Genomic DNA, 9,268 nt, shown 5'->3' on the forward strand with positions numbered 1-9,268 from the left:
TATTGTTTAATTTACAGAAAGCAGTCATTGTAATTAAAATATTCAGACATTTACTTAGCATTGTGATGAAAATCTTTGTAATACTAACGAGACATTGTTTGGACAGTTTTACTTGTGTCTATTTGCCAGACAGCTTCAGTTTACGGGGCCACTAAAATTCAAAGAAGATAAGTCAGGTCATACTTATGCTTTTGCGGGCGTCACCTTAATAATCTCCCCTTGGGATCCAAACGAAACTCTCCACACGCCAAACAGAAGCCAGACGTCGGAAATGGTTGAAGAGCTTTCTTCCTCACGCCCCCAAAGTGAGATAAACTAGCTGAAGATATATATTATGAGCTTGCCAAGAATTACCCTTATAAAGCCAGCGGCCAGAAGAGCGTATATACTAACAGCAACAGCCCTTCGTCGACATCAGTCGGCTTTCTGCGATCAAGGCAGTTTCTTGTGGCAAAATGGATCTCCAGCGTGTCCTGGAGAAATGTGGAAACTTTGGTCCATACCAGATCCTGCTACTGGGACTCTATGGCTATACAAATATAGTGTCCTCGCTGCACTACTTTTCACAGACACTGATTAGTTTCACGCCATCACACAGGTGAGCAAGAATCTCCCACATTAAAACACGTGTTGCTTTAAAAAATAAACAACAGTCGAGATTCGTCACATAAGCTACTAGTTAATCATTTTATTGCTTCTTCAAAACAAGTAAAGTCTCAACGAATAAACTTTATTTATTTTAAAAATTCTTTATAATTTAATTTTCAGTTGTTCTAAGCCTGAAGATTTCCGACCAAATTCCACATCCCTGCTGACCTGTAGTGTTATTCATTACGATGAAGATTTATCCTCTTTTCGAGATTACAAATGCACATCCTGGGATTTCGAAAGGGAAAGCAACTATGAGAGTGTTACCACCGAGGTAAGTTTTAGTCCAAAAATGAAAAGCAAACTATATACTATAATTTTTTGAAATATTGAACACAGCTCGAGTGGGTTTGCGACGATGCCTACAAATTGGCAGTGGGTCAGTCCTTCTTTTTCATTGGATCAGCCCTTGGAAGTATATTCTTCGGTTATTTAGCCGATCGGATTGGACGACTCCCTGCCTGCGTTTTGTCAACTTTGACAGGAGCCTCTGGAGATTTCTTCACCTCATTCGTTGGAAGCCTGCCTTGGTTCTCCTTCACACGCTTCATTTCCGGACTATCTATGGACACACAGTATGTCCTGATGTACATTTTGGGTAAGTAGACAAATCCTGCACAAGTTATAAAGTATAAATAACAAAATAACATTGTAGTGTTCGAGTACTTGAGTCCTCAACACCGCACCTTCGGGTTAAACATCATTCTGGGTGTTTTTTACTCCATTGGCCTAATGATTTCACCCTGGATGGCCATTTGGTTGGGTAACTGGCGTAGTTATCTCTGGGCCGCCTCTCTTCCAGCCCTGGGCATGCTACTTTTCCCTGTCTATCTTCACGAAAGTGTGGAGTGGTTGTTGACTAAAGGAAAATTCGACAAGGCAGTTAATAATCTGAAAAGTGTTGCTAAATTTAACAGACGTCAAGTGGAAGACTCTGTGTTCGATGAGTTCATCAAGCATTATCGCGAGAAGTTGAACAGCTCGCAAAAGAAATCTTCAGATACTTTTATGGGCATGCTGAGAACTCCCAGACTGAGAAAGTTCACCATTATTCTGCTGGTCAAATCGTGAGTTGAATCTCTTGAAGTATAACCAATGCTCTTATTTATCTCTTAATCTTTTCTCAGAATGATAATCACAATTGCATTCGACATCCTTAGTCGTAATGTGGAAGGCGTGGGAATATCACCATTCAAACTCTTTTCCTACTCAGGATTTGTCGTCCTTCCTGGTGGCCTCACCATAATCCTATTCCAGAACAAAATAGGTCGAAAGGGAATGGCCTGCGCCTCGCTCTTTGTGGGTGCCATTATCACGGCGGCCACTGGTTACCTCGTAGGCACTCTAGACCCAGCTAACTACTCCGTACTCCTGGGAGTCATGGTGTGCTTGGCGAGATTTGGAGCCGTGGTTGCCTACGATGCTGAGGCCCAGTACGCAGCAGAGATTATCCCAACAAGTGTTCGTGGAAGAGGAGTAGCTAACATCCATGTGGTGGGCAATGCCTTTGCGTTCTTCAGTTCCTACATCATTTACTTGGGGACTTTCTACAAGCCACTACCTTCGTTCTTGATTAGCTTCCTGCTTCTTATTGGTGGTTGTTTGTGCCTGACTCTTCCGGAGACTTTGCACAAGTAAGTTTTTTATGAAAATATAACTGTTTCCTTTAATATATCTAAATTATCAAACCCTGCAGGCAACTTCCACAAACTCTGGAGGAGGGCGAGGTATTTGCCAAGGGCGAGAAATGGTATTTCTTCCCCTGCTTTTCGCGCAAACAAAAAACAAATAAATCTGAATCTCAGTTGGAATCAGCCAACTAAACTACAAACTAGACATAATAAATTTTTTAGATGTATAATAAAACCATACAAAATAATATGAAAACATGTTTACTTTTGTCTTCATTTTTATGATAAGCAATTAAAAACATATAAATCTCAGAAATTACTACAGATTTAAAAAAACATTCTGTGATGGAATGGTGTAGTACTGAGATTGAAATCGTTGCAAAAACATTCACTGGTTAAAATTTGTAGTACTTAATGCACTCGAATTTGGATAGGTTAACCGTCATAAGCAGCTGTTTGAAATTATTTGAAATCAAGTAAATAGCTCGAGCCTTACAAACACACTTAACTTTAAAACACTAAATAAGCTTGAATATTGCTCAGAAGGGGTTCCCCATGTCTGTGCCTTTATTTGGATGGCTATTGCGAAATAATATCTTCCTAAATATTATATTATCTATGCTATTTTGTTTATCAGAAAATATTCGTTATTTAGGTATTACAAGTAGTCTTTAAACAAGTAGACAGCAAAAAAATTAATCTGCATCCCAAGTAGAGTCGTTCCAGAAAATTAGCACTATGATTTCATAATTGTTTCTAAGTTTCAAAAACATTTCCGATTTTATATTTTGTATTTACATTTCTGGAACTCAGAGTCAGCTTATTTGTGTTGGCCAAGCATCAGAGTCTATGACTTAACGAAATTCCAGCGAAGTTTCTGGGTCCTTATTATTCTAAAGAATAAGATGTGGTAACAATCTTTTAACCGCGTTTGCATTGTGAAATTCGTATCCCCTCATACCTAAACCAACAAATCTCTTGGCCGCATGCGGAATATTATTATGGGTATAGGACTCCCGTCTAAAGATTAAAAGATGTATGCGTAATATAATCTATAGAAAGTGGTAATTATAATAAAAATTTTAAGACATTGACATAAAATGAGATGATAACGAGACAACTTCGGCTTACTGGGACACTAAATACAAAAAAGATAAGAAGGTCATACTTATGCTTTTGCGGGCGTCACATTAATAATCTCCCCTTGGGATCCAAACGAAACTCTCCACACGCCAGACGTCGGAAATGGTTGAAGAGTTTTCTTCCTAATGTCCCCAAAGTGAGATAAACTAGCTGAAAATACATATTATGTGTTTGCCAAGTATTAGCCTTATAAAGCCAGCGGCCAGAATAGCGTATATACCAGCTGCTCCACCCCTTCGTCGACATCAGTCGGCTTTCTGCGACCAAGGCAGTTTCTTGTCCCGAAATGGATCTCCAGCGTGTCCTGGAGAAATGTGGAAACTTTGGTCCATACCAGATCCTGTTGCTGGGACTCTATGGATACACCAATATTATGTCCTCGATGCACTACTTTTCGCAAACCCTGATTAGTTTCACGCCTTCTCACAGGTGAGCAGTAATCTCCAAATTAAACTACAGTCAAATTTCATCAAAGAAGTTAGTAGTTATAGCTTATTCATATATATTGAGTTGTGTTTTTAACAAACAAAATATAATAAATAGAAAAAATATATATTCTGAAAATTATTCATTTTTCAGGTGTTCTAAGCCAGAACACTTCCAATCGAATTCTACATCCCTGCTGGCCTGTAATGTTATCAAATACGATGAAGACTTATCCACATTTCGAGATTACAAATGCTCATCCTGGGATTTCGAAACGGAAAGCAACTACGAAAGTATTACCACCGAGGTATATTTCAGCCCAAAAGTAGAAAGCGAATTTCAAAATGAAACACTCTCGTTCAAAATCTTGACTATAGCTCGAGTGGGTTTGCGACGATGCCTACAAATTGGCAGTGGGTCAGTCCTTCTTCTTCATTGGATCAGCCCTTGGAAGTATATTCTTTGGTTATTTAGCTGATCGGATTGGACGACTTCCTGCTTGCGTTTTGTCAACTTTAACAGGAGCCTCTGGAGATTTCTTCACCTCTTTTGTAGGAAGCCTGCCTTGGTTTTCCTTCTCACGCTTCATATCTGGTCTCTCGACGGACACACAGTATGTTTTGATGTACATTTTGGGTAATTACATTAGCCTGGCATATCGTATACAGTATTTATAATTTCCTGACCTTCCAGTTTTCGAGTACTTGAGTCCTCAACACCGCACCTTTGGTCTGAACATCATCCTGGGAGTCTTCTACTGCTTTGGTCTAGTGGTATCCCCTTGGATAGCCATTTGGGTGGGCAACTGGCGTAGTTACCTGTGGGCCGTCTCTCTTCCAGCCCTGGGAATGCTACTTTTCCCTGTGTGTCTTCATGAGAGCGTCGAGTGGTTGTTGACTAAAGGAAAATTCGACAAGGCGGTTAAGAATCTAAAGAGCGTCGCCAAATTTAACAGACGTCAAGTGGACGACTCTGTTTTCGATGAGTTTATCAAACATTATCGCGAGAAGTTGAACAGTTCCCAAGAGAAGTCCTCAGATACTTTTATGGGGCTGAGAACTCCCAGACTTAGAAAGTTCACCATTATTCTGTTGGTCAAATCGTGAGTTAAATCCAGATAATTATACACAATATTTTTAAATTTCTCAAATATTTTTTCAGAATGATAATCACAATTGCATTTGATATTCTCGGTCGCAATGTAGAGGGCGTGGGAATATCGCCCTTCAAGCTCTTTTTCTACTCTGGATTTGTCGTTCTTCCTGGTGGCCTCACCATAATCCTATTCCAGAACAAAATAGGTCGAAAGGGTATGGCCTGCGCCTCGCTCTTTGTGGGTGCCATTATCACGGCGGCCACTGGTTACCTCGTAGGCACTCTACACCCAGCTAACTACTCCGTACTCCTGGGAGTCATGGTGTGCTTGGCGAGATTTGGAGCCGTGGTTGCCTACGATGCTGAGGCCCAGTACGCAGCAGAGATTATCCCAACAAGTGTTCGTGGAAGAGGAGTAGCTAACATCCACGTGGTGGGCAATGCCTTTGCGTTCTTCAGTTCCTACATCATTTACTTGGGGACTTTCTACAAGCCATTACCTTCGTTCTTGATTAGCTTCCTGCTCATCATTGGCGGTTGTCTGTGCCTGACTCTTCCGGAAACTTTGCACAAGTAAGTTTTCTTATAAAAATATCACCGATTCCTTGAATATACATATATCAATTCCTGTAGACAACTCCCTCAAACTCTGGAGGAGGGCGAGGTATTCGCCAAGGGCGAGAAATGGTATTTCTTTCCCTGCTTTTCGCGTAATCACCAGTCGAATAAATCCGAATCTCAGTTGGAGTCAGCCAACGAAATTACAAAGTAGTTATAATAAGTGTATAAAATATATAATAAAAGATAATTCTAATGAATACAAAATAATACCAAAATATGTTTACTGGATTCTTAAGTTTTATGAGTGGCTGTAGGAATTACGCTATTAAGACAATAATTCAAGTTTTTACGATTACGGGTAATACGAGTACTAAAAGTACCCGATTTCATCACATACCGATCGCGTTTCCAGAATTCAGACCCATTTAATCCTAGACTCAGACATCTATAAAGTTGCGTAGTGGCCAGTTACGGACCCTCATTTGGCTTGTTCAAACCTTTGTAGCACTTGTCTAAGGCATGTTTTATATGGATCACGCTGATGGTTCCGGAACATTTATTTGCCGGTGAGATAAGCTTATTACTGCATTTTTTGAGAGGCGTCTTTTGGCGCCTGTGAGAGGTAGACCTGTAATCTATACTATATATAATCTATATCTCTGAACGGGGGAACCCATTAAAGTGTCAGGCGACAAACAAAGAGTCCCCGTATCCAGGTTAATCCCCCCTTTTAAAAAGACTTCATTTCAGGCGTGACTTACAGCACGGCAGTGGCTAAATCTGTTATAAATCTAAGGCTAAGTCAACAAAACCAGCTACAGACGAACATTTTCGAGAAAGTCCGTAACTTGACCAAGTTAAATGCCTGATAAGCGGATGAAAACGCATTTCATAAAAGGCCCGTTTACACGGCCCCTAGAAGTCAAGGCCATTGCCTACTAAGTTTGAATTTATAACACTTTCAAATGTTTGGTGAAGTTTTAGTGTTCCTCTATCAGTTTCCATTGTTATGAGATGTAAACAAACAAACTCCTGTGTAGGGTTATTCCTGCATCTGTTTGACTTAATGTTTGCTCTGGTGTCTTTATCTGATCATCTCATCTTATCATCGGCACACACCCCAAAAAAGCTAGCGGAGAGATTGCCTAGCCCAATCTCGGTGTTACTAATTACCCATTCTATTCAGCGGCAACGCCTTTATCTTTATACTATATAAGGCAGGTGCCGATCCAAGTTGGGCGTCAAAATACTGAGCGTTAAGGCAGAATGTAGTTGACTCTTTTCCTTGGAAGATTCAACGCGCTGTCTACATAAACAAAGTGTCTTTACCCAGTACAGTACAGATATTATCAGCCAAGTAAAATCCCTTCGAGATCAGTATGGATTTCGACCGCGTGCTCGAGAAGTGTGGAAACTTTGGCCGGTTTCAGTTTGTCATACTAATTCTGTATGGCTATACGAATATACTTAGCTCGTTGCACTATTTCTCACAGACTCTCATTACTTTTACCCCAGAGCACTGGTAAGTAATAGTAAAAAACTGTGAATTAGTGATCTATAATAACATTTTAATGGATTAATAATATTATTATTTGTTATCTAAAAGACTTGTTTTAAAAGTTTTAACAATTTTATTCTTACAAAAATTATACTAAAACGAATCAAAAAGCATTAAAAAAATAAAAAACTTTATTTTCTCAATTTATTCTTAAATTTGTTCGGTGAATTATTGTTAGTATAAATTATATTGACTTATTTAACTTCAAAGTGAGTGATTAATAACCTTTATTTTTCAGGTGTTCCCATGATGATTTGATGGGCTTAAGTGCTGAGGAACTACGTTCCATTTACTCCAATGTTTCACACTCCTCTTGTACTCTACTTTCCGAGGTGATCAACGGCACTGGGGTGGCCTCAGAGGAGGAGACCTGCCAAGACTGGATCTTTGAAAGGGAAAACGGGTATGAAAGTCTAACCACCGAGCTGAAGTGGGTCTGTGACAAATCTCACCAGCCAGCGGTGGGTCAATCCTTCTTCTTCCTGGGATCTGTGGTGGGCACCATTTCTTTTGGCTTCCTTTCGGACCACATTGGTAGACTACCCGCCATGTTAATGGCTTCGTTATCCGGGGCAACTGGGGACTTTATCACCTCCTTTGTCCACACGCTGCCTTGGTTTGCCTTCTCCAGATTCGTGTCAGGACTATCTACGGATACCATGTACTACCTTATGTACATCCTGGGTAAGTTTTTGCAACAAGTTATGTTAAAGTTTACAGAATAATTTAATTTTACATTTAGTTTTCGAGTACCTAAGCCCCAAACGTCGCACCTTTGGCCTGAACATCATCCTGGCTGTATTCTATTGCTTTGGACTGGTGACCTCGCCCTGGATCGCCATGTGGATTGGCAACTGGCGTCGCTATCTTTGGCTGGCATCTCTTCCAGCTCTCGGTGTCCTTACTTATCCACTGCTGATCTGTGAAAGTGCTCAGTGGCTGCTGACCAAGAAAAAGTACGATCAGGCGGTGGCTTGCCTAAAGAAAGTGGCCAAGTTTAATGGTCGCCAGGTGGAGGACTCTGTATTTGATGAGTTTGTGAAGCATTATCGTGAGAAGATGAACGAGGAGAGCAAACTGAACAAGCAGACTGATACTTTTCTGGGAATGTTTAAATCTCCCAGGCTGCGCCGATTCACCACCACTCTTCTAGTTAAATCGTAAGTCTATTGTTCTTCTAATATGATTTGAATGACTAAACTTTCTGTTTATTCCAGGGTCATAATTACTCTATCCTACGATGTGATCAACAGGAACATGGAAGGCCTGGGCTCCTCACCCTTCAAGCTCTTCTCACTGACCTCTAGTGTCTATCTACCAGCAGGTTTTACAATTTTACTGCTCCAGAACAAGATTGGTCGCAAGGGCATGGCCTGCGGTGCTCTACTGGTGGGTGCTATCATCACCGCCGCCACAGGGTTCCTGATTGCGGTCTTGGATCCCAACGAGAATGCCGTCTTGCTGGCTTTGATGGTGGGTCTGGGACGCTTTGGCACCACTGTCTCCTATGATGCAGAGATTCAATATGCGGCGGAAATCATACCAACCAGTGTGCGAGGTCAGGCGGTGTCCAATATTCATGTGGTGGGATTGGCCTCCAGCTCGTTGGCCTTCTATGTGATCTACCTTGCTCAATACTACAAGCCACTGCCCTCGATCTTTATTAGTGTTTTGATGTTCTTGGGCGCTATACTTTGCCTGACCCTTCCAGAAACTCTGCATAAGTAAGTGAAAGATATCAAAGTTAAGTTAGATCCTTTTAACTAATTTATTATTATAATCAGAAAACTCCCTGAAACCCTGGCCGATGGCGAACGCTTTGCGATGAACGAGAGCTGCCTTTACTTCCCATGCTTCCATAAACGCCGTGAAAGTCTGACCAAGCATGAGGATCCTAAGTCTGAACCCTAGAGAATGATGCACCTGAAAGTTGACTACTGTTTAACCAGCTAGCCACTTAACCTGATGATGGGGTCAACGGAATATTGACCCCTGCAACCGAATGGTCTGATAGTTATTACTCATGTGAAGGATGCATAGTAATTAAACCAAAACCGTTATTAAGAATACATATATCCAAACTTATATATATCCAAAACAGAACTGCTATAAATATATGATGTACTCCTTTTTCTTTCACAATAAATTTATAAATATAAAACATAAAAGTTATATTTAATTGAATTAATAAGTAATATTTTTAAAA

General features: G+C 40.5%; 3 protein-coding genes across 3 annotated transcripts; all 3 read left to right on the forward strand.

Moving 5' to 3' along the window:
- The first annotated feature begins 378 nt into the window (after nt 1–378).
- LOC108117312 (organic cation transporter protein-like) lies at nt 379–2,529 on the forward strand. The gene is made up of 6 exons (XM_017229681.2): nt 379–598; nt 769–922; nt 988–1,246; nt 1,304–1,715; nt 1,776–2,282; nt 2,345–2,529. Exons 1-6 carry the CDS (start codon nt 456–458, stop codon nt 2,469–2,471), a joined length of 1,602 nt encoding a protein of 533 aa, XP_017085170.2. The 5' UTR covers nt 379–455; the 3' UTR covers nt 2,472–2,529.
- A 1,160-nt stretch (nt 2,530–3,689) lies between these two features.
- On the forward strand, nt 3,690–5,715 carry LOC108117311 (organic cation transporter protein-like). Its single transcript, XM_017229680.2, has 6 exons — nt 3,690–3,851; nt 4,002–4,155; nt 4,226–4,484; nt 4,542–4,950; nt 5,010–5,516; nt 5,577–5,715. The coding sequence occupies exons 1-6, from the start codon at nt 3,709–3,711 to the stop codon at nt 5,713–5,715; spliced, it is 1,611 nt and encodes a 536-aa protein (XP_017085169.2). The 5' UTR covers nt 3,690–3,708.
- Nucleotides 5,716–6,765: 1,050 nt separating this feature from the next.
- LOC108117037 (organic cation transporter-like protein) lies at nt 6,766–9,230 on the forward strand. The gene is made up of 5 exons (XM_017229206.2): nt 6,766–7,026; nt 7,301–7,746; nt 7,805–8,222; nt 8,280–8,786; nt 8,847–9,230. The coding sequence occupies exons 1-5, from the start codon at nt 6,884–6,886 to the stop codon at nt 8,971–8,973; spliced, it is 1,641 nt and encodes a 546-aa protein (XP_017084695.1). The 5' UTR covers nt 6,766–6,883; the 3' UTR covers nt 8,974–9,230.
- The last annotated feature ends 38 nt before the right edge of the window (nt 9,231–9,268 follow it).

Source organism: Drosophila eugracilis, unplaced genomic scaffold, assembly GCF_018153835.1.
Source record: "Drosophila eugracilis isolate 14026-0451.02 unplaced genomic scaffold, ASM1815383v1 contig_440, whole genome shotgun sequence".
Taxonomy (NCBI): Eukaryota; Metazoa; Arthropoda; class Insecta; order Diptera; family Drosophilidae; genus Drosophila; species Drosophila eugracilis.

What these genes read in the sequence shown, in the direction of transcription:
- LOC108117312 (XM_017229681.2), top strand. Translation starts at nt 456, where the DNA reads ATGGATCTCCAGCGTGTCCTGGAGAAATGTGGAAACTTTGGTCCATAC. An exon ending in TGTCCTGATGTACATTTTGG is followed by an intron (nt 1,247 to 1,303) that starts GTAAGTAGACAA and finishes ATAACATTGTAG; the next exon opens with TGTTCGAGTACTTGAGTCCT. An exon ending in ATTATTCTGCTGGTCAAATC is followed by an intron (nt 1,716 to 1,775) that starts GTGAGTTGAATC and finishes ATCTTTTCTCAG; the next exon opens with AATGATAATCACAATTGCAT.
- LOC108117311 (XM_017229680.2), top strand. Translation starts at nt 3,709, where the DNA reads ATGGATCTCCAGCGTGTCCTGGAGAAATGTGGAAACTTTGGTCCATAC. An exon ending in AGTTTCACGCCTTCTCACAG is followed by an intron (nt 3,852 to 4,001) that starts GTGAGCAGTAAT and finishes TTCATTTTTCAG; the next exon opens with GTGTTCTAAGCCAGAACACT. An exon ending in TGTTTTGATGTACATTTTGG is followed by an intron (nt 4,485 to 4,541) that starts GTAATTACATTA and finishes CTGACCTTCCAG; the next exon opens with TTTTCGAGTACTTGAGTCCT.
- LOC108117037 (XM_017229206.2), top strand. Translation starts at nt 6,884, where the DNA reads ATGGATTTCGACCGCGTGCTCGAGAAGTGTGGAAACTTTGGCCGGTTT. An exon ending in CTACCTTATGTACATCCTGG is followed by an intron (nt 7,747 to 7,804) that starts GTAAGTTTTTGC and finishes TTTTACATTTAG; the next exon opens with TTTTCGAGTACCTAAGCCCC. An exon ending in CTTCCAGAAACTCTGCATAA is followed by an intron (nt 8,787 to 8,846) that starts GTAAGTGAAAGA and finishes TATTATAATCAG; the next exon opens with AAAACTCCCTGAAACCCTGG.